This window comes from Microcaecilia unicolor, chromosome 6 (genome assembly GCF_901765095.1).
Source record: "Microcaecilia unicolor chromosome 6, aMicUni1.1, whole genome shotgun sequence".
Lineage (NCBI taxonomy): Eukaryota > Metazoa > Chordata > Amphibia > Gymnophiona > Siphonopidae > Microcaecilia > Microcaecilia unicolor.
The window spans coordinates 29,520,596-29,544,808 of NC_044036.1; the positions used below are offsets into that span (position 1 = coordinate 29,520,596).

At 43.9% G+C, this 24,213-nt stretch overlaps 1 protein-coding gene across 1 annotated transcript in view; it reads right to left on the reverse strand.

The window, feature by feature from the left end:
• Positions 1–1,104: 1,104 nt before the first annotated feature.
• The window catches only part of NDC1 (NDC1 transmembrane nucleoporin), a 66,412-nt gene continuing 43,303 nt past the window's right edge, over positions 1,105–24,213 (reverse strand). Inside the window, exons 12-18 of the mRNA XM_030207160.1 lie at positions 22,215–22,469; positions 18,163–18,278; positions 16,805–16,855; positions 14,115–14,178; positions 8,418–8,518; positions 8,133–8,293; positions 1,105–2,183 (exon numbers count right to left, since the gene is read on the reverse strand). Of these exons, the coding sequence (XP_030063020.1) occupies positions 2,120–2,183; positions 8,133–8,293; positions 8,418–8,518; positions 14,115–14,178; positions 16,805–16,855; positions 18,163–18,278; positions 22,215–22,469 (812 nt within the window). The 3' untranslated portion in view covers positions 1,105–2,119. The remainder of the gene's footprint in view (positions 2,184–8,132; positions 8,294–8,417; positions 8,519–14,114; positions 14,179–16,804; positions 16,856–18,162; positions 18,279–22,214; positions 22,470–24,213) is intronic.

Here is a 24,213-nt window from a genome sequence, read left to right on the forward strand (position 1 = left end):
GCCCTGGCAGCACCTTCATCTCCTAGCAGCTCACAGGCTGAACTTCCTGTTCACAAGCTGCCACCTTCTGATGTCTTCTCTTGCACCTTGTCAGTCTCACACCTCACAATCTCCAGCACTTTGTTTCACTGCCAATGGGAGTGTAGCTAAGTTTATATACACTCCCCATTTTCTGGTGCAGTTAAAGTCTTACGATTTGCCAAGTATTATACTATTTTCAAGGGATGGATGCAGGGGTGTGCTGGTAAATTTTTAACAACAGGCTCTTTCTCCGGACGTAGCCAGCTCTGCAGTTGGAAGGACCAGGGGTGGCCGGGGGAGCAACACTTGCCTCTCTCTCCTCCCTCCCTTCGTGCGGGCACGCTAGGCATACCTTTGCTGGCAGCCAATAAATGGACTGCCACCACGCCCAACGTCTTGCTCTGAGCAGCATGCTGGAACTTCTCTCACATGCTCGAGAAGTCCCAGCCTGCTGCCCAGAGCTGGAAACAAGGAGCGGGGAACAGCAGTAGTCTATTTACTTGGCTGGCAGGGCTCAGCATCTCCACAGCAAAGTAAAAGATAATTCAGCAGGAGGCCCAAGCCCACGTTTTGGGAGCCAGTTGTTAAAGTAGCCATGGAGGGCCCTACTTTAACAACTGGCTCCCAAAATTCTTAAAAACTTAACAACCGGCTCTTGCTAGCCTGTGAGAGCCTGCTCCAGCACACCACTGGATGGATGGGAGCTCACCGTTTATGTTTCAGTGACGTCACTTGCTCCATTTGTCTCTCTTTTTCTAATGGTCCTTCCCCAGTCAGTACATTTTCTCTCATTTTCACGTTTTAGAGCTCAAAAGATTCCATCATTTATTACAGACTACTTCTAAAATTGCTCTGCAACTGCTCAATGATGCTGCAGTGTGTTCGGCCTGGCATTCTGGATAAGGGTCAGCACTGCAAGTTGTTAACCCCAGTTTACTCAAATTCACAATGGTCAGAGATGAATGGACACTGAACTATGAATTCTCTACTTCCCAATGTAAGACACCATAACATGATCATAACAAAGAGAGAATTCTTTGAAAGATAAGTCTTTGCTATGGTTTTAAAGACACTTTGAAAAGCTTATGTGTGAAGAGAAATTTATTATAAAGACATACTGAATATGAATCACATTTCACACTTTTGCACTTCAACATGGACCAATGGTGACATTATGACAAAATGGAATGGCTTAAGTGTTTTAGGCGGAGCAGGCTGAAGTCCATTTGCTCGTTATAAAAATTAATTATAACTTTAAAATATGTAATACAATTTGGCTCTTTTTTTTTTTTTTTTGATTCCTGTTGGCGTGCTAAATTTTCGTATGGTTCCCTGAACACAAGGTGTCAACGCATGAAAACAGCGTGCCTTCCAAACAGAAGAATGCTTTAGCAGACATCAGTTGCTACTTTAAATAAATATCCTTGTACCCCGTAAATACTCTGTTTTTACCAAAATACTCCTTGACATACAATGGGAAGTAGTTTGGGCAGGCTGGATAGGGCCCCCCCCCCCCCCCCCTCATTTTCTAGGGTCATAGTGTAGGTTTCAATGACAAACAATTGCTTTTGTTTCTTATTTAATACAACATTTTTAAGTGAGCACAGTGTCCGCAGTTAAAAGAAAAAAAAAATCTTTAAGATGGAAGTGCCACAGTGAAGAATGAAAACATTTATCAGAAAAGGAGGAACAGACAAGGTTCTGCATTAATTCTGTTACCCCTCTCCTGCCACCCCCACCACCTACCTTTTCCCTAAAAAAAAGTTTTGAGAAGTTTCAGCGTGCACCTTTGAAAAGGAAAAAAAATTTAGAAACCCTTAAAAAAGAGTTATAAAAACGTTGCTTTGGTACACAAAAGATAAATATCTGATCAAACAGAAGTAGAAAAGTCTCTGTGTTCTGCAACTCCACTGTGAAAATATCTTGCCGTGATTTCTTTTAGAATTAAAATACACCGTGTCAGAAAGTCTGTCAGAACAAAACCATAAGGAAGCAGCCATATCAACGGAGTCCTCTGAAGACACGCTGTGCGTCTATCGCCTTCGAGTGCGTTCCTAATTACAGTGATGCAATCGCAGCTCATGGCACTTAAAGGCAGTTACTCTTTGAACTCCAGGAACTGTCGGAGCCTCTTCTGATGCTCTGCAGACACTTGCACCGCACTGCAAAGAAGCAGAAAATGAGTCGCAGGTGTGAGAATGTTTTACAGAAAGCGTGAAAACCTGTGAACAAAAGAGTGAAGCAACTTTCAGAGCAGTCTCTTGTTTGAAAATAGGGACAGCAGCTTTCGCCCTCCCCCCAAAAAGGTTTCCTGTAAAATAATTACAACGGCTTCTCTGCCATCTTTGTTTTACATATCACTCCCTACCAATGGGATAAAAATCAGACCTGTCATATGGTGATCTGATAAGACAGACAGTATACACCGTAACTATTTGTTATTTTAAACTGTTGCACTGCACTTTGGGCTTTACTGTAGAAGGCCAGTTTAAGCTTTTCACACAATCAATATCTCTGCAACTGCTTATGTCAAAACCCACTAAACTGCAAGAATCCCCACTTTTCAGCGGTACTTAGATCTGACTTTTCTGCTTCAGAAAAGAGTTATATCAGCTCCTGCACAATGCTGCTTTCTTCTCATGCTCTGCAAAGATAGCTGTACTTGTGTCTATATTCAGTAAGGCTGTGCATTCATTAGCATGCATTAGTTGTTAACATGCCTTTGAAAAGTTTAGTGCATGCTAAACCAACTTAACACAGCAGAACAGCAAGGGACTCAAAGTACAAAGCAAGCAATACAAAGCAAAAAAAAGCACCAGGAGCCTTCAAAACCGGAACTTTTCCTTTAATTAGTGGTATAATTCGATGCTGTACATCATTGACCCAACACAGGCCACGTTTCGGCAAAGTGCCTGCATCAGGGGTCTTGATAATATTGGCCCTGAAAATGTGGATTGTGGTAGTCATAAACCATTCAAAAAAAAAATGAAAGGTTACGATGCTTGTCAACATGATATGCACAGTGCCACCAGAACTTCTACTATCAAGACCCCTAATGCAGGTACTGAGTGCCGAAACATGGCCCGTGTCGGGGGCAATGATGTACAGCATCGATTTATACCACTAAGTAAAAGACATGTTCCGGTTTTGAAGGCTCCTGGTGCTTTTTTGCTTTGTAATTCTGTAATTCTGGTCGCCGCATCTCAAAAAAGATATAGTGGAATTAGAAAAGGTGCAGAGAAGGGCGACAAAAATGATAAAGCGGATGGGACGACTTCCCTATGAGGAAAGGCTAAAGCGGCTAGGGCTCTTCAGCTTGGAGAAAAGGCGGCTGAGGGGAGATATGATAGAGGTCTATAAAATAATGAGTGGAGCTGAACGGGTAGATGTGAAGCGTCTGTTCACGCTTTCCAAAAATACTAGGACTAGGGGGCATGCGATGAAGCTACAATGTAGTAAATTTAAAACGAATCGGAGAAAATGTTTCTTCACTCAACGTGTAATTAAACTCTGGAATTCGTTGCCAGAGAATGTGGTAAAGGCGGTTAGCTTAGCGGAGTTTAAAAAAGGTTTGGACGGCTTCCTAAAGGAAAAGTCTATAGACCGTTATTAAATGAACTTGGGGAAAATCCACTATGTCTGGGATAAGCAGTATAAAATATTTTGTACATTTTTGGGATCTTGCCAGGTATTTGTGACCTGGATTGGCCACTGTTGGAAACAGGATGCTGGGCTCGATGGACCTTTGGTCTTTCCCAGTATGTACTTATGTAACCAGTTTAACACACATTAAAAGGTTTTAAGGTGCATTCAAATTTTATGTTTTTTAATTAAAATGAATATGTGAAAAACTGGCAAAAAAAACACAACCCCCCCCCCCCCCCCCCCCCCATCAAACTCAAAACTGAACTGAAATTTTTGCCCTGTGCACATCCCTAATATTTAGTATTACAACTCTATTAGACTTATCCAGTATTGCAGTGACAAGAGCGTAGATCCTGCCAGACGCTCCTGGTCTCATGGTAACCTGAAGCTGGTAAAGCTGCAGAAAGTACAGATGGTATGTGCAGTTTCTACACAGGTGCTGCTTTGGAGCAGTTACTCTGCATATAGGAAATCCAGGAAGAATACTCTCTCTCCTGTCCCACATGCGTAAGAAAGCAGTGAACAGTGCAAAGGTCTGAGGATCCTGCCTTAGAGGCCTATTCACTACATATCTATACATCATGATGAACCGTACCAGATCTAACCCCACGCTCCTAAGTTCAGGGACCGGAACTTGATCATTTTTTCAAGCACAAGAAGGATGAGAGAAACCTTGGAGAAAAGAGAACAGAGATAGAGAAATGGAAAATGAAACTAGAATGTGAGAAACAAAACAGAGAACAGAAAACAAAAGAAAATGAAATGCATAAGAGAGGAAAGCAGGCAAAAAGAATGGGATAAATGTGTAAGGGAAAAAATAGTATTGACGGACTGGAAGATGAGCCATTACAAATGCAAGGTTGGAAGGTTATTTTTGTGAAGCTCTATGGCAGGTAGAGAGCAGCAGCCTGGCACTGCATTAGGTTTCTGGTCTTCATCTGGGGTTTTTTTTTTTTTTTAACAGTTATAGACACTTTTCTTATATCCAAGTTGTCACGAAACGCCTAGCACCCACCTGGGAATAACCCTGCAGCCACCTAAAGAGTTTGTCCCAGTACTGCTCAGGCCCGCCTGCACCTGTGCACATGCTCTACACTGGCATACCCTCCCCACCCCACCACACTAGGTGGTTTCTAAGGACACTGGGACCACAATCCCAGGGGTCTCATAGTTCCTAGAAAATACCCACAGACCAAGAACACAAACCATCAGGATTCTTAGTCAGTCCAGGACAACAGAGCTAATAAAATAATAGGTTTATTACCAGAAAAGTGGAACAGTGAATGGTGAAAAAAAGGTGTAAACCGCAAACAATAACAGGTAAATTAACAGGTATCAACAATAAAACTAACTAGACACTTTCTTACTACCTGAGTAGTACAGGAAAATAACTGCTCACCAGGTTCGGAACCAGAAGCTGGACTAACACCTTCATCAGGATGACTGACCAGGAGTAACCGAAGAACCAGAATTACATCGTCCTCTATGCGCTCAGCTAAAGGACCGAGTCCTATGAAAGAAACGGGAGTGCTACTGGCCACTTCCACAACATCTGTTCTTCACCAAAGCTGAGGAACATCTACCTGCTGCTCTAAGTCAATCTTCAGGAAGACACATAACTTTAGTTTCCCCCAAACTCTTGACCAACTCCTCCCCGAAAGTGAAACTTACTAAGTTTAGACGAAGGCCGCATTAGCCGATCACCCTCTTAGATACAGCGTCTGCCTAGCTGCCACATTAAGGGCCATCGATTTAGCAGCGGACCGGAGATCATCATAAAAGGTATCAGACAAAAAGGAGGAGCCCATCTCTATTTTGGCCACCTCCCGATCTACTAAGGGCCAGTTGTCAGCGTCCCAACCCACCAAGCCCCCACAGATGGCCGCATGCACCACCACATCAAAACTCTGCTTAAGTAAGACCTCAATGCAGCGGTCCTGTGGATCCTCAAGCACACCGCCATCCACTGGGACCATACTCTCTTTAGTCATTGTCGAAATGGCTGCATCCATGAGCGGAGGCCGTAAGGGTTCCAGGTCCTCCTCTGGAAAGGAGCTGAATCAAACGGGCCAGATGGAAGGGGGCATTCAGAGCGTTCCAATGGGTCTAGATGACATCCTGAATATCCTGGTGCACAGGGAAAAACCAGGAGGACTTACGGATGCCCTTTAACAGGGGTCCACCGTCCTGGGCACCTCTTTAGGAGAATCCTCAAACTTCAAAACCACTGACACCTGTGAAATCGGCTCCTGAAGTTGCTCCTGCTGAAAAATGCTTTCAGCTTTAACCAAGGGGTGTATAGCTGAATTTTGTACAGTCTGTAAGTGATGTTGTTGTGACTGTGCAATACCAACATATGCAGTATCCTATATAATAAAACGCACTTCCAACGTTCTGAAGCTGGCAGCGTGGACAAAACCCTTGAAGCATTCGTGCTCATGTATCCATCTGCTGACATGATGACGTCTTGCATCCCCGGTTGCGTCACAAACGACTGTGCCCAATAACAGCAAAGCAGCGCGAGTCAACATCACCTACAACGGAAGTTTCACTCTTTCCTGCTCCTATCTGAAGGGGGACGTGTGCTGCAGCCCCTCCCCTTCATTAATGCTGGCTGCTGTTAAAAAGAGTGAAGGGGAGCACGGACGGACGCAGCTTCAGGCTGCCTTAACCTTTGCTTTGGCTCGTTTCAGCTGTTCCGCAAACAGGAAATGAGGCTCCCCTTCACTCTTAACAACAGCCAGCACTAATGAAGGGGAGAGGCTGCAGCACACGTCCCTCTTCAGATAGGAGCAGGAAAGAGTGAAACTTTCATTTCTCCCAGTCTTTGCAGTCGGGAGCAGCTGACAGGTTCTAAATCTAGCCACTTAGGAGTCAACTGGGAAATATTACAGCTCGGGCTCTGCACGTACAGAGCAGCAGCTTCAGCGCAACAGTGAAGGGGAGCATGGGCTGCAGCACACGTCCTGCTTGCAGTGCGAGGCCACAGAGACCGACAGTGGGTGTATGGGACCAGAGAGAGGGGGAGAAGGGGGTCCTGAGACCAGAGAGGGGGGTCCTGAGACCAGTGAGGTGGGGGTGGAAGGGGGTCCTGAGACCATAAAGGGGGGGGGAGGGGATCCAGGGGGAGCGGCGGCGACCTCGGGGGGGGGGGGGGGGGGAAGGGGGAAGCAGCAGCTATGGCGACCTTGGGGGGGGGGTTGAGGGGAGGAGCGCTGGCACCCTGGGGGAGGGGGGTGGAGGGGTGAGCGGTGACGCTCTGACGAAAACCTTGCATGGATCAAGGTATGCAGCGATGCAAAATCAAGGTATTTACTGATGATATGGAGACGGCACCAGGGGGGGGGACCACGGGGGCCTGGGCCCCTGCAAATTTTGTCCAGGCTCCTGGTTTGGCTGGCGGGGGGCCCGTAACCTCCGCTCTCAGGACAAATCCCTCCTTTCAGTACCCTTCTCCACCACTGCCAACTCCAGGCTCCGCTCATTCTGCCTTGCCTCACCCTATGCCTGAAACAATCTTCCTCAACCCCTACGCCAAGCCCCCTCCCTACCCATCTTCAAATCTCTGCTTAAAACTCACCTCTTCAATGCTGCTTTCGGTACCTAACCTTTCGAGAAATATAGTATGCCCTATCAGATTGACTCTACACTTGTCTTTTAGATTGTACACTTGTCTCTAGATTGTACACCTGTCTTTTAGATTGTACACTTGTCTTTTAGATTGTAAGCTCCTTGAGCAGGGACTGTCCTTCCATGTTAAATTGTACAGCGCTGCATAACCCTAGTAGCGCTTTAGAAATGTTAAGTAGTAGTAGTAGTAGAAGAGCAGGGGGCAGGCAGTGAACGCGAATCCCTGCTAGCAAAGGTATTTGTTTGTGAGGGGAAGGGGCGAGGAGGCGGGGGGGGGGGGGGCGGCAGGGCGGCACTCAAAATGTGCCCCCAACCTTGGGCTCTGGCCCCCTCCCACCGTGAGGTCTGGCTACGCCCCTGGACGGCACAGCCAGAAAAATCCTTTAACTACCTGAGAAACTCAATTTTTAAAGGGGGTTTAGCGTCAATGATTACTCCTAAATAACAGAATGAAGAAACTGTAGATACTGGCTGAATTTAAAGAAATTTAACGTCATAGCAGGTCTTTGATGAAAACCCTGTAATCCAACAGGCTACTGTTTTCGCAGTATTCAGAACCAGTCTTATGTGAAGAAAGCCGAGCAGATAATGGCCATGAGGGCATCCTGAAGGGGGCCTAAATCAGGAAAACGTGGAGAGACGGGAACAACAGAATGTAATCAGCATAGAAGAAAAAAAACACACATTATAATCTTGGATTAAGGTAGCCATATGAAACACAAACAAGAGCAGAATGATCAGTGATTAGTAATCTGCAATACATTCAGCAGCATACTCTCAGAATAAACTCTAGCCTTCATCCGTCATTGCACTCAACACAACCACGCAGGTCTTACTTTAAATGCTCTCCGAACTTGGTCGTAATTCGGTATATTGCTGTTTTCAATGAAGCTCTAAGTGCAAATCGCAGCGTTTTGTAGGAAGTGTCTACCAAACTCCCTGATGTCCTGAGTGGTTTGCTGGAGGCATGAGGAAGCTTGAAATGCTTCTCCACGGCCTGCAATGAGATAGAAGAGAGACTGGAATTATATCTAAATAATTGAAAGATACAGCAACTTAGAGCCTAGGGAATTCCTTCTAGTTCTCATCTCTTCACAAAATTAAAAGTTCTGGCTTCTCACCTCCTGCAGTGTTAGTAGGGTACTAAGGATAGAAGGCAGAGTAGTCTGGACAACACCAAACCTGTCTTCAGTAAAAGATGCTGCTACCAGATGAGACAAACCTAGAGAAAAATGTAAAATGATTTTAAAAAATCATATAAAGATATGTAAAAAATCCAAACAGCCCTACTCTGATGAGTACTACCTGCAACTGTTTTTCTCTTCTTTGGTAGGTATGGCTAACTGGCAATTTGTGAGTTACATATGGCTCCCCAAAAGAGAGCACAAAACCTTATAAGAATAGATATAATTTTAATTTTAACAAAATCCACTCTTTATTAATTTTTTACTCCATCATTATTTAAAAATCCATACTTTACATTGTCCGTTCCAGTTGTATTCATATTCTTCCAAAGGTCTGTATCATAAATTAAAGCTATTTTAGCTCATTGTCCATCAGTTCTTTATACAGAAAAAAAAATCCTTTCTTTCTGCTCTGCACAGTGCTGTGTTTCACCAACGGCATCACTCTGAGTCATCCATTGTATATATAACAACTGCAATGGAATGACAACTTTTTCATCAAACTCCTTTCGGCACTATCTCTCAGACAGGCGATCCCGTTCGGTGGATTCGTCCCGTGCATCTCCATATGGACTTATTTGCTTCCTATTGACTGGAGATGCACCACCGAATGGACCTCCTGTCTGAGAGAGAGTACCGAAAGGAGTTTGATGAAAAATTTGTCATTCCATTGCAGTTGTTATATATACAATGGATGAATCCGAGTGATGTATCGCTGTGCTAATGCGATGTTTAAAACAGCTCCCGAGGACGCCGTTGGTGAAACACAGCACTGTGCAGAGCAGCAAGAAAGGATTTTTTTTTCCCTGTATAAAGAACTGATGGACAATGAGCTAAAATAGCTTTAATTTATGATACAGACCTTTGGAAGAATATGAATACACCTGGAACGGACAATGTAAAGTATGGATTTTTAAATAATGATGGAGTAAAAAAATTAATAAAGAGTGGATTTTGTTAAAATTAAAATTATATCTATTCTTATAAGGTTTTGTGTTACGTAGTTGGTGGAATAGTTAATATAATTGTTCCCTTGCGATAGTTTATATCCCCAAAAGAGAACACTGCAGCTGTTAAAGTCCTGCTAGTGTCAGCAGAGTCAGCTGCGGTTTCTCCTAAAGGGCACAAGTGCATTCTTAAAAGCAGCTGTGCATGCGGCACCAGACCCAGCGAGAAAGGACTGGAGAAACAGCAGGAGCCCTGCAGCTGCCACTCTTCCCCGTCCGTGTGGGCACTGTGAGAATATTCAAACCTCACAGGCTGGCACACAGTGGATGCTGACCTTGCAACACATGAGATCAGGGAATAGGAATGGCTGGCCTGATCAATTTGAAATTTTTCACAGGGTTGGTACAGATTGGGGAAGCAGCATCACAGGCTCAGCCACCAAGCGGAGGGAAGATGGTGGCCTCCAGCACAGGAAAGCAAAGTAAGCTCAGGGACTAGTGATGGGCTGCCACTGTCACAGACTCTCTGCACCCAGTAGCCACTGTTAACTGCATCACTATTATAACCACTCCCAACTCTCCGCCTTCTCCACTAAGAGATCATGGCATGCAAAGAATAGAGAAATAAGCAGGGGCAAAAAGCTGACGTTGGGGTGGGATATCTCACATGTCCTCTTCATTGCTGGTTCCCAAGATAAAACTAAACATTGCACCAATCAGGCCCTGCATCACATTACTGCAGGCCCATAAAAAGGAGAACCACCCCAACAAGTAGAATTGAAATTAAAGACGATAGGTTTTTTTTTTTTCTGGTTTATATGGCATCAGTAACTTGCACAGGTCATGGACGCTACTGGCCCAGAGGACAGCTGCTGCCTGCTAAGGAAGGGCATGCACAGTGAGAAAAACTAAATGGAAAGACTGAGGTTGAGGGAGAATGTGGTAAAGACAACAGGCAAAAGAGAGGGAAAGATTGGTGGAGAAAGTGTGGGAAGGAGAGTGAGAAATTGATGGGAGCAGGGAGGGGGAATGGAAAGATACTGAGGGTGGAGAATGAGGAAATGGTCCCTTTTTCTGTGTGGGGAGGAAATGAAGGGTAAAGAGACACCCCCTCAAAATTGAGGCTCTCCGCTGCTGTGACTCTTGGTGGGTGAAAGGCTGGCCACCCTTGCCTTAAGGTGCAGAGTCTCAAGTTTCAAGCCTTGGTCTACAGTTCTTGCTTAGCCAATTCCTCTCCCCTGTTGGGAAGCCTTTTTAGTCTTCTTTTGACTACTATTCTCTTAACAGTGATTTCTAGCTACATTTCTTTCAGTCCTGCACAAAAGTTGCAAAGCACAGATAAATTCTCCTTGAAAACAATATTAATCGAGCATACCCAACAAGCTCTCCTCATTGACTGCAGCTGAACAAAACCGACACTTCAACATCTGGATCCTTGCCTTTACGCTTCCATTCTTGGGAAACTCCCTGTTGTCTCTCACGTAATGTCCACTCATGTCTCAATTTCTCTTGTTGTTGTACAATGCATGCTATTGTAGATTTTGGCAACCCAGTAATCTCTGCCAGTTGGCGTTGACTGGCATTTGACGGTTGTTTTTTCAATTGTTCAAGCAAGCCAATTTTGTCTGCATTAGATCTTTCCCAGGCATTTTAAATGCACATGCCACGGGTGGAACGTGACACACCCCGCAGTAGCACGTGTACACAAACGCAGCTGCCCATTTATACTTAATGGGAAAAAGTGAGGCATCAGTGAATGTTCAGTGGACACTACGGACCCAGTTACACGGTGCAGAGTCCCAAATAAGCAAAACTTCCCCCCCTCCCCCTTTTAATTGTGCTTTGTTTTTGCTCTCCCATGTCTAGACCAAATAAACAGCAGCCCTAATTAACCAGTGTCCCGATTATCGGAATCTACAGTACAAGGTTCTGGGTTCTCTCTTCAATCGCTAGTTTCACACTGTGGCTTAAATAACCACTTTTCAGCAGTTTATGCTTGCGTGGAGGAGGTGTAAAAAGCAATGGGGAATTTTTTTTTTCTAAAAAACATGCATGCATTCCCATTATAAAAAATGGGACACGCAGACAACGTTTTCGGCTTGCCAAATCCAGCCCAACACACCCTCTTTTAAATCTGAGCATCCCACACAATCTGCAGGTTATTAGCAGCATTCTGGATGCCATCTAAGGCCTTCTAAAATGAGCTTCATAACTGTCTAGTCACCTTGACATCAGTTTATGGTTTCGGCTTAGCTTTCGGAAACTGAACACCTACCTCTACAACTGAAGTCTTACAGATACTCCCTCCCTGTCAACCACAATTCTGTATTCTCTTTGACTTTTGATATCACACTTATCAGCCCTATAATTTTATTTTTGTTACATTTGTACCCCGCACTTTCCCACTCGTGGCAGGCTCAATGCGGCTTACATGGGGCAATGGAGGGTTAAGTGACTTGCCCAGAGTCACAAGGAGCTGCCTGTGCCTGAAGTGGGAATCTAACTCAGTTCCTCAGTTCCCCAGGACCAAAGTCCACCACCCTAACCACTAGGCCACTCCTCCACTGTTGCTACTATTTGAGATTCTACATGGAATGTTGCTATTCCACTAGCAACATTCCATGTAGAAGTCGGCCCTTGCAGATCTCCAATGTGGCCGCGCAGGCTTCTGCGAGTCTGACGTCCTGCACGTACGTGCAGGACGTCAGACTCTCAGAAACAGAAGCCTGCTCAGCCTTCTACATGGAATGTTGCTAGTGGAATAGCCTAAAGAGAATCCACAAAAGGTGGAGAACTCAATAGATCCCACGAGGCGTGAAACAAAAAATAAAAAGGTGGGAAAATAAGCCAGGCTATCCAAAGAATGGAACCAAATAATCTTTGCTTAAAAAACAAAATTTAATGATCTTCAAACAGATAATATAACAATAACACATTAAAATTGACTCGACACAACGTTGTGTTTCGGCCGAATGGCCTACATCAGGAGTCTTATCTATCAAATTGAAATTAAATATAACACATCAAGGGAATCTCAAAATGCCGATAAAAGATTCCAAAGATCTACAAATGAGATCTTGAAAATGGTCATCTCTACGTTTGCCTTCCCTCTCTCTGAATCATTTCAGAAATTCAGACAGTGCTCCTATCGGATAATCTGCCAGAAGTTGTGATGACATCACGGAGGCAGGCACTTGAGCAGTTGACTTGAGCACTGTCTGAATTTCTGAAATGATTCAGAGAGAGGGAAGGCAAACGTAGAGATGACCATTTTCAAGATCTCATTTGTAGATCTTTGGAATCTTTTATCGGCATTTTGAGATTCCCTTGATGTGTTATATTTAATTTCAATTTGATAGATAAGACTCCTGATGTAGGCCATTCGGCCGAAACACAACGTTGTGTCGAGTCAATTTTAATGTGTTATTGTTATATTATTATCTGTTTGAAGATCATTAAATTTTGTTTTTTAAGCAAAGATTATTTGGTTCCATTCTTTGGCTAGTGGAATAGCAACATTCCATGTAGAATCTCCAACAGTAGCAACATTCCATGTAGAATCTCCAATAGTAGCAACATTCCATGTAGAATCTCCAATAGTATCTATTTTATTTTTGTTACATTTGTACCCCACGCTTCCCCACTCATGGCAGGCTCAATGCGGCTTACATGGGGCAATAGAGGGTTAAGTGACTTGCCCAGAGTCACAAGGAGCTGCCTGTGCCTGAAGTGGGAATTGAACTCAGTTCCCCAGGACCAAAGTTCACCACCCTAACCACTAGGCCACTCCACCACTCCACTATAATTTTGGTGTTAACTCATAATCCACAAATATGTTGTCTGGTTTCTCTTAATGCTTCTACCCGCATTCATACCTCATCATTGCTCCTCGTCTCTTCACATCCTCTTCCAGACTCAACCTACTCCCTTGCCTAAGAGAGTTAATCTTAGCTCGATATAATAGCAGCACTGCAGTAAATCTGTACTGTATTTTCTATAGAAAGCTAAGGCATTTTAAGGTACACCTGAGATGAAGATTCCCTCTAAAACTAATAGTCAGAAATATAAAATTCTTCTTTGTTATAGCACTTATTTCTTCAGTTAAAAGGCACGTCAAACTTCACACACATAACAGACATCATTATGACAATGCTTAAGGCAGTGACGGTTTTCATTATGCCATTAATCTATGCATCCAGCTTCTCTTATACAAGTACACAACTATGGAAATGCACTGCCAAAAACTGTGAAAACCTATGATCACCTAAACTTCAGGAAATCACTAAAAGCCAACCTGTTCAAAAAGGCATACCTCACCAACCCAACATAAATGCCTACACTCTGCAACACAACAAAACCAAATCTCGTAATGGACACTTTGAGGCATATTTTTAAAGCACTTAGCCTTCCAAAGTTCCATAGAAACCTATGAAACTTTGGAAGGCTAAGTGCTTTGAAAATATGCCTCTATATAACCTTCTTCCCTTCGATCCTCACTGTACCTGAAACATATGTACCTGCATCCGAGCACAACATCACCTGTAATTGTTTATTCTACCGGACTAGGCGAACGCCTCTCCGGTAGTATGTAAGCCACACTGAGCCTGCAAATAGGTGGGAAAATGTGGGATACAAATATAACAAATAAATTAATTAATTAATATAATTTACAGCAGATCACACTTACCTTCCAGTGCCCATATATGAGTTTGGGAGTCAGCAAAAACAGCTTGGCTTGAGGCCTCTGGATGCTACTCGATAAAACACAACAAGTTTTCTCATAAATGTAGTTTTACATGCGACAGTGCTTGTGACATAGTAAAAAGTAACTAAGCTAATGCAAAACTCATCTGGGGCTCAGAAGCAACAGGGAACTGTTCATATACCAGACTATGAACACATAAGAAGAACAGTTAGGGGGGAAAGAGAAGCCAACCACAGCACACTTTCTGGTTGGTCCTCTTGGGGCTTATATAGATCACCCTTCATTAAAAATATCAGAGCAGTTTACAAACAATCAGATCAAATAATAGATAGAATAGATGCAACAAGGCTGGAGTATTTAAAGCTATTATGTAAACTGTTTAACAACCTTGACTGGTAAGTTATACAACATTTTATAGGGAAAGGGATTGGGACTTGATGTACCGCCTTTCTGTGGTTACAGTCAAAGTGGTTTACATAGTCCGCTGCACTAACCACTAGGCTACTCCTCCACTAGCTACATTCCATGTAGAAGCCTGCGCAGCCGCATTGCTGATCTGCAAGGGCAGGCTTCTACATGGAATGCTGCTAGTGGAATAGCAACATTCCATGTAGAATCTCCAATAGTAGCAACAGAATCTCCAATAGTAGCAACATTCCATCTAGAATCTCCAATAGTAACAACATTCCATGTAGAACCTACAAAATAGTTTTATTCAGAAGCTCTCCCCAAAAGCTAGAAGTTTCATCTTGAATATCTTGGAAAATTTGACTGGCCCTCAGTGTTCTGTGTTGGCCCAACCACAAGGTCGGGTGATTTTACCACTGAGAGGCCCCCGTGGCTATAAGAGCCAAGGTCACGGCACAGGGAAGATTTGGAAACCTTCATAAATAGAGACAGGGAAGGTAAAGTTGTGCTCATGTGTTAATGGAAGGATTGAGAGCGGGCAGGAAGGGTATAATGTTCAAAACTTTATAAAATGTAAACCACCTTGATTGTAACCACAAAAAAGGCAATATATCAAATCCCATCCCTTTTTTTACGGAAAACTCGATGTCATGGTCTTTGTATTACATAATTTGCATGGCTTTTAATTAAAAGATTGAAATTAAATACTTTTGAGGCAGGGATGAAGCTACGGGGGGCCACGGGGGTCTGGGCCCCCGCAAATTATGTCTGGGCCCCTGGTTTGGCTGGCAGGGGGCCACAACCCCCGCCAGCCGAAGCCTTCTTCAGCGCAGTCCCCAGCGGAGCTGCGTTCCTGCCTTGCTCTTCTTGCTCCTCCTGTCCTGTGAACGCTGGACGCTCCTTTACATGAAACTGAGAAAGAGCGTCAGCGTGCACAGGACAGGAGGAGCAAGAGCAGCAGGGCAGGAACGCGGCTGCGCCAGAGACGGTGCTGAAGAAGGCTTCGGCTGGCGGGGGTTGGGGACCGCTGCCAGCAAAGGTATTTGCGAGGTGAGGGAGGGGTGCGAGGGGGGTGCGAGAAGGCGCAAGACAGTGGCGAGGTGAAGCGGTGGGGCGGCACTCAAAATATGCTCCCAACCTCGGCCTCTGGCCCCCTCCCACCATAAGGTCTGGCTATGCCCCTGTTTTGAGGTACTTCCACATCTGTCACTTCTACTGGGACTTTAGCTCATGAGGCGTTAATGTGGAGGAGTAGCCTAGTGGTTAGAGCACCGGCCTTGCAATCCAGAGGTGGCCGGTTCAAATCCCATTGCTGCTCCTTGTGATCTTGGGCAAGTCACTTAACCCTCCACTGCCTCAGGTACAAACTTAGATTGTGAGCCCTCCTGGGACAGAGAAATATCCAGAGTACCTGAATGTAACTCACCTTGAGCTACTACTGAAAAAGCTGTGAGCAAAATCTAAATAAATAAATTAAGGACAACATACTGGGGACACACTGCTTGTGCAGTAGGGAGAAGCCAAGGCACTACTTATGATGGCCAAAACATAGCAAAAAGCACCAAGAGCCTTCAGAGACGGAACACAGTTCTTTATTGGTGAAAATCAATGTTTGAACGAAGACCCAACACAGGCTGTGTTTCAGCGCACAGCGCCTGCGTCAGGGGTCGACTCTGTTCAATTGCCAAGCTTCTTCCCTACAAAATAGGGAGATAATCTGGTTGGTAAGTAATTACTCGATGTGTTGAGATCATAAGGACCCTTCGTTCCTTGATCAAGAAGCAAAACTTATGATCTCGACGCATCGAGTAATTACTTACCAACCATACAGATTATCTCCCTATTTTGTAGGGAAGAAGCTTGGCAATTGAACAGAGTCGACCCCTGACGCAGGCGCTGTGCGCCAAAACATGGCCCATGTTCAGTCCTCATTCGAACACTGATTTTTCACCAATAAAGAAGTGTGTCCCGTCTGTGAAGGCTCTTGGTGCTTTTTGCTGTATTTTGGACTTTGTTCTGTACTTTTGAACCCTCTCTGGACTGTTACACTGCTTATGATGGAAAATAAGTGTTTCTTTTCAAGTTTCTTTATTGCTCGATATACCGCCCATCAAATCTATCTGAGCAGTTTACACATATAAATATACATAATCAATAGGAGTATTGAAAGGAATTCAATTTGAATAGGAAAGTAGAGAAGAAAAGAAGATTATTCATTCCATATGGCTAGAAAGACTTGGGCAACATAAACCTGTTATTCTTACCTTACTGAAAAAATACATTATCAGGGCTCGCTTAGCCAAGAAATTTTTAATCTGAATGACGGCAAAGGGAAAAAAAAGACAGACAAAACAGAAAATAACCATTAAGAACCCAGGAAAAGCTGGCAGTGAACAACAGAAAGCAGAACATGAATTTAATATACATCAGATATCTCCGTGCCCACTCGGGGACTCTTAACACAACACTGAAGCTCACGTTGCTGCAATTCTGGAGTATTTTACCTGCTGCCTTTGCACAATTTTCCCAAATGAAAGCACCTGCAGGTACATTTTTATGTAAAATAGATGGTGCATTTAGAGCACATTTTCATATCATTTTCCTCACCTCCTCTGAATTCAGCTAAAGATATGATGTTATGGCATCCCGCACGCAATTTTAATCAGGGTAAAGTTGGGCCATTATCAAACAAAACAGTACTTATCCAATAGAAGGACAAGTTTCAGAACTCATGTATCAAAGGGTTTTTTTTTCCACAGAATTCTCTCAGGAGCAACATTTTCATGCACACCTCTCGTCCAAAAATTATAGTATTCATCATGCATAAATTTACTCCCAAGTGTATGTCAAACTTCAGTGCTTTCCACAACTAGACAGTCAAGGGAATACTGTCAGCTTTAAATTTACAAACTAGAAATTTCAAGATTCATAAAAATCCAAGGTTATTTTATATAAAAACAAACAATGTCTGGCTAGATATTGGGGAAATTCATAAGACCATAAGCATTGCCATACTAGGACAGACCGAAGGTCCATCAAGCCCAGCATCCTGTTTCCAGCAGTGGGCAATCCAGGTTACAACTACCTGGCAAGATCCCAAAACAGTACAATACATTTTATGCTGCTTATCCTAGAAATAAGCAGTGAATTTTCCCAAGTCCATCTTAATAGCAGCTTATAGACTTTTCCTTTAGGAAGTTATCCAAACCTTATTTAAACTCTGCTAAGCTAACTGCTTTTACCACATTCTCTGGCAACAAATTCCAGAGTTTAATTACACACTGAGTGAAGAAATATTTTCTCTGATTTGTCTTAAAATGACTACTTTGTAGTTTCATTGCATGCCCCCTAGTCCTAATATTTTTGGAAAGACTAAACAATTCACGTCTAACCGTTCCACTCCACTCATTATTTTATAGACCTCTATCATATCTCCCCTCAGCCGTCTCTTTTCCAAGTTGCCCTAGCCACTTTAGCCTTTCCTCATAGGGAAGTCGTCCCATCCCCCTTATCATTTTCGTCACCGTTCTCTGTACTTTTTCTAATTCCACTATATCTTTGTTGAGATGCGGTGACCAGAATTGCACACAGTATTCGAGGTGCAGTGAACAATTAAGTTTACCTGTTCTTGTCTGTGCTGGAGCCATATGTAAGCAGCACTTGGTGGTCCTGGCTTCTTAATGCTCAAGATAGGTATTGCGTGCAACTCAGATACCCCGGAACCGTTCATCTGCAGATCTTAAGAAAAGGTCAAAAGTCATTAGCGAAGAGAAGAGCTGACCACATACATGGCTGCCATCAAGTCCGAGTTAAAAGAGGCAGGATGAGCCAGTCCCGGTTTTTCCCTATGGCATCTATGGCTTTATAGTTAAGTTTTTCTAAGAAAGGCCGAACTAGAAATCCTCAGATCCAACGGTGTAAAACCAGGAGTGGTTCAGCCTCTTTCTAGTGACATGGATTTGCTAGAGATGTTAACTTCAAAGCAAAGATTTGTAAATAATTTGCGTGTTCCCACCAAATGATTAAATTACTCTGACCTCGTATCTTCCCAGACTGGTTTTACCCAGTCTGGGTACTAATAGACTCCATAATCAGAAAGACACACTGGGATAGTTTATAAGTTTATTTCATACTCACCAAAAGCAAACTTTAACAGAGAAAGGCATCGCAGTCAGGGCCGTGCCTAGGGTCTCCGGCGCCCCCCTGCAGTTGGCCCCGCCGGCACCCCCCCCCCCCCCCCCGAAAACGATCGCTACACTACCCGCCCTCTTCTCCCCAGATCCTTTTTTTTTTGTTTAAATTTACCTCTCCGGCGCGTGGCAGCGTAGCGTTAGTGATGAGGCGGCGCTCCCCCGCCCCGACGTGTCTTCTTCCCTTCGCTCAGTGTCCCGCCTTCTTCTGACATCATTTCTGACGTCAGAAGAAGGCGGAACCGATCGAAGGGAAGAGACTGACACGTCGGGGCGGGGGAGCGCCACCTCCTCACTAACGCTACGCTGCCACGCGCCGGAGAGGTAAATTTAAACAAAAAAAAAAAAAGGACAAGGATCTGGGGAGAAGAGGGCGAGGTAAGCATGGTGCGGCGGGGCGCCCCCCCAAGAGGATGGCGCCCTCCTGCCATGCTTACCTCGCTTACCGTGTCGGCATGGCCCTGATCGCAGTACAGGCATTCAGCTGTTGGGAGAGCAGCACGTCGTGACACATGGCATGTGCCTTCACAGGTTACTGGCTTCTCGGACTGGCTTAACAAGTTTGCCAGTATTTATCCTTTTCTATTAGCCTATGCATTTGACCACCTGCAACTTCATCATCATTGGCACATACATCCAATTATGACCCAAGTTTCAACCATAGTAAGTTTTCTCATCTCCAAGCTTCGCTCATCCTTAAATTTAACTTTTCTGCACCTGGCCCAATCATTTCTTATCGAAGTTTCTCAGCATGCCTAGGTCCAGCTGTACACGATCCTTGGCAACTTTGTAACCCTGCCAAGCTTCATTCGCTTAATCAGGCTGTCACGTTTCTTCAGTGAAATATCAGGTCTGAGAGGTCCTATGATTTTTACAGGCCTAGTTTGCTTAGAAAGCCTGAACCTGTTTTTCCACTGTATTCAATTTGTGATGATTATTTACAAGACGCCAGCTTTTCTTATTAAAGTGAACTAAACAACGTGGGGTTCTTTTGCATTCTACACAGAAGTGTGAGAGGGAGCTGCAGTATATCACAAAAATATTTGAGAGGCAACCAAAAAAAAAAAAAAAACAGGAGAATCTACTATAATAAAACGCACCCTCAACGTTCTGAGGACAAAGGTTCTGAACTGAAAGCACAACGATAAAGGGTTCGCAACTTCATGATGGTGAAGCCATCCCACTATGACTTTGTGCCCCGCCCTCGCGTCAAACGTCATGACGACAAACGAACCCTTTAACGTTGTGCTGTGACGTCAGAAACCTGGCCCACAAAACGTTAAGGGTGACAAAGAAAGAATCGCAAACAAGCAGGGGGAGGAGTAGTTTCCCTACTCCTCCCCCTGGATGTCCAACACCCACCCCACGCGCCGCCCCCCACCCAAAGACAAGCACGAAAAAACACAAAAAACAAGAAGCCCCGCTCCAACATGCTGGAAGGCAAAACACCCACCCCCGCGCCGCCCCTCCACAAACCCACCCACGAAAAACAAGGAAACAAAAAAAAGCAAAGCAAAACCCACCCCCACCCCTACCCACCCACCCACAGACGCGTAGCTTTGCCGCCGGGGAACCCGAAACCCCGCAAGAATAAGTCCTGTCTTCTGACTCCGGGGTGATCTTCAGCATTACTAGCCTCTGCAAGCAGGGCTTCTGTGCGTCTGACGTCCTGCACGTGCAGGACGTCAGACGCACAGAAGCCCGCCCTGCACAGGCTACCAATGCAGAAGATCACGTAGGAGTCAGCACAGCACCCAACAGAGGAATTCTGCTGGCGGGATTTCGGCTCCCCCGCCAGCAAAACTACAAAACAGTAGGGTGGGATGGCGGCGGGTGCCTCGCGCGAAGAACACTCCAACGAAAACCTTGCAAGCGCCCGTTTCATATGTGTCAGAAACGGGCCCTTATAACTAGTTTTAATATAAATCTGTGATAACCTTCCTGCTTTCCATACCACACCCCATATATAACTCATTTTTCTAGAAATCAGGCAGATCTTAAGAATGATGGATGTGTTGGAAATTAAACTCTTGGAATCTCTGGTTCCAAGTCACCAGATCCTTAACAAGCTGTTAAATAAAAGAACTGGAGCATCTTATGGAATTTCAGAAGTATGACTGTGGTCCATTGTGTATTCAGAAAGACAATGTGTTTTGCAACAAAAATGAGGGAAAGCATGCAGGGCATTGATCATGGAATTCTTTCCAACTCCTCTGCAGGTGTGCGTCTCTTTAAGTGTGTTTCAAGGCAGAAAAGAAAGGGTAACGAGTACAGTCCAAGACCAAAACAAAACAAGAAGCACAAGTGGACCTTCAGGAACAGGACAAAGGAAACTCTTTACTGGGCGGACCAAACACGGTCCCCTGTTTCAGCGACCCAGCGCCTGCGTCAGGGGTCACAATACTGTTGGATGTCGATGTGTATGAAAATGTGGTGTCATCAAAGTAAAGACAGAACTTATATCTGTAATGAGTCCTAGAGCCCTGCTGCGAAAAATCTGTTATGTCAAAATGATATGTGTTCACCATTTTTTTTTTTTTTTTGGTGTATGTATGTGTGTGTGTCGCTCTTTCATCAAGAGAGAAGAGATGGAAGGTCAGCTTGAAAAGTGCAATTCCTTAATCTCTATGTTACAGTAAAATCAGTGTATGTATGCTGCGTCTGTTTAGACCTGGTTCTCCCATATAAACATACTGGGCCATTTTAGGTAGTGGGGGATTCATTTCTCTTCCGCCCTCTTTTCAGCACAAGAACGTTCCCCAACTCACCTCCTCCCTTCCTGTCACTAGAATGGCCTTCCACTGCTTCATACACACAGCCTTGCCATTGGTTGGACCCTCCCCAAAGCCTAATCTCATGAACCCTGACCCCATTTCACAGGCCTCACCCTTAAATATGTGCATAGTTTGCCAATGCCTTAATCTAACCCTGCACACAGTAAACAGATACTAGTTGGCAGTACGAATGGCAGTACGCATTGCAACTAAGAAGATCACTGTGTAATTGAGTCATTAATGGTTATCATACAATTACTAACAACAAAACGAAATATAGATCAGAAGGAAGAAAAATACCTCTGTTAAATAGTTATTTTATACTCCCTGTGTGTGCCATATATGTGCAATGTATGGGGGTAGTTTTGGGGGTATGCAGTTGTAGGGGGTGGGTGTTTCACTTTAGTTTCTATGCTGCAGAATCTGGAACTAGACATACATTGGGCCAATGTTTTTGGGGGTGGTGGGGGGAGAGAGCATTTCTTTGGACTCCTCAGTCCCAATCTGGCCTATTTTCAAACAATGTGTCTTTCCACCAGTTTCCCCCCATGCAAAGTTTCATGCTACTCTTTTAAATTTTCAGTTATTTTGCCTCCAGACAGACAAATAGACATGTAACCCTTTTTGTGTAATTCTTTCCAACCGTGTTCGGTTGGAAAGAATAAAAAAAAAAAAAACAGCAGAGGAGAACGAGGAAGGAGAAACCTCACCTTCTCCTGTTGTCCACAGCTTTGGTCCTCGTCTCATAACATGGGGACTCTGAACAGAGCCATACCAAGAGGAGTTTGGATCCAACACTGCGGCCGTACGATTCACCATAGGAGAACAGAATGGGCTTCCCAGATCCTGCATTGAAGATGATTTCAGAGAGGACGAGGACAGCTTAATGAGTGAAGGTGCAGAAGTCCTTGGTATTAAGTTAGACCTCTGTGTCTGGGATGCCAGGTCATCTCTAAACGATGTTCCTAATGGACAATGAAAATTAAAAAAAATAAATATAAAAAAAACGTTACCAGCCTTACAATAGTATTTCAGAATTACAATTACATTGACAGCATTGCTCTCAAAACTATGAAAAAATAGAAAACAGTCTTTCTTGGTGCATGCACTATATTGAGTACTTGTCCTCAGTGATTGAGCTTTGATGTTTGAGGTGAACTCAAAAATGCCAGCGTGTGCTAGGAGTGAGTGTAAAAGTGACGTGAACATAATAGCAGCCATACTGGGTCAGACCGATGGTCCATCTAGCCCAGTATCATGCTTCCAGGCCAATCCAGGTCACAGCAGAAACCCAAATAGTAACATAGTAGATGACGACAGAAAAAGACCTGCATGGTCCATCCAGTCTGCCCAACAAGATAAACTCATTTTCAGGGCACAGACCATAGAAGTCTGCCCAACACTAGCCCCGCCTCCCAACCACTAGCCCCACCTCCCGCCACCGGCTCTGCCACCCAATCTCGGCTAAGCTCCTTAGGATCCATTCCTTCTGAACAGCATTCCTTTATGTTTATCCCATGCATTTTTGAATTCCGTTACCGTTTTCATTTCCACCACCTCCCGCGGGAGGGCATTCCAAGCATCCACCACTCTCTCCGTGAAAAAAATACTTCCTGACATTTTTCTTGAGTCTGCCCCCCTTGAATCTCATTTCATGTCCTCTAGTTCTACCGCCTTCCTATGATTTGGCTTATTCTTCCCAATGTGCATCACTTTGTACTTGTCTACATTAAGTTTCATCTGCCATTTGGATGCCCAGTCTTCCGATTTCCTAAGGTCTTCCTGCAATTCTTCACAGTCCGCATGTGTTTTAACAACTTTGAATAGTTTTGTCATACTTCACTCGCCATTCCCATTTCCAGATCATTTATAAATATATTATGAAGAAAAGCTTTTTAATTTCAGCTTTGACTCCGATTCTGCTTTGTGGGGGAGTCAGAATTACAGTAAGAGCCGTTTCTTCGTGGTAGGAAGCTATAAGAAACAAAGCTTCCCACGCAACACCACTGGCTCTCATAATGAGTCTTTCTATTAAGGGGTGTTGGGAAGGTGGGTACATTAAAATGCTAAATTTTTTTTTTTTTTTTTTAGTTTGATACTTTGTATTTTCTTTTTAACTTATTCACCCTTTATATTTCAAACAGTTTATTGTATTTGTTACATGAGGTTCAATAAAGAGAGATTTAATAAATATGTGAAATAGCACCAGTCCCAGTACAGATATCTGCAGCACTCCACTATTCACCCTCCTCCATTGAGGAAAATGGCCATTTAAACCCACTCCTCTGTTTTGTTTTTGTTAACCAGTTCCTAATCCACAACAGGAACATGCCTCCTGTTCCATCTTTTTAATTTTCTCAGAAGCTTCTGAGGGACTTTATCAAAATGTTTTCTGAAAATCTAGGTACATTACATCAACCGGTTTAATTTTATCCACAAGTTTAATGGTGAGGCAAAATTTTCCCTTGCCTGAATCCATGTTGACTATGTCCCATTAAACCACGCTTGCCTATATGGTCAATTAAAATTTTATTCTTTATAATAGATTCCATTATTTTGCCCGGCACTGACGTCAGGCTTACCTATCTGTAATTTCCCCAGATCACCCCTGGAGCTCCTTTTAAAAATCAGCGTAACATTTGCCATCCTCCAATCTATCTTCAGGTACTACAAACGATTTTAATAACAGGCTACAGATTACTAACAGCA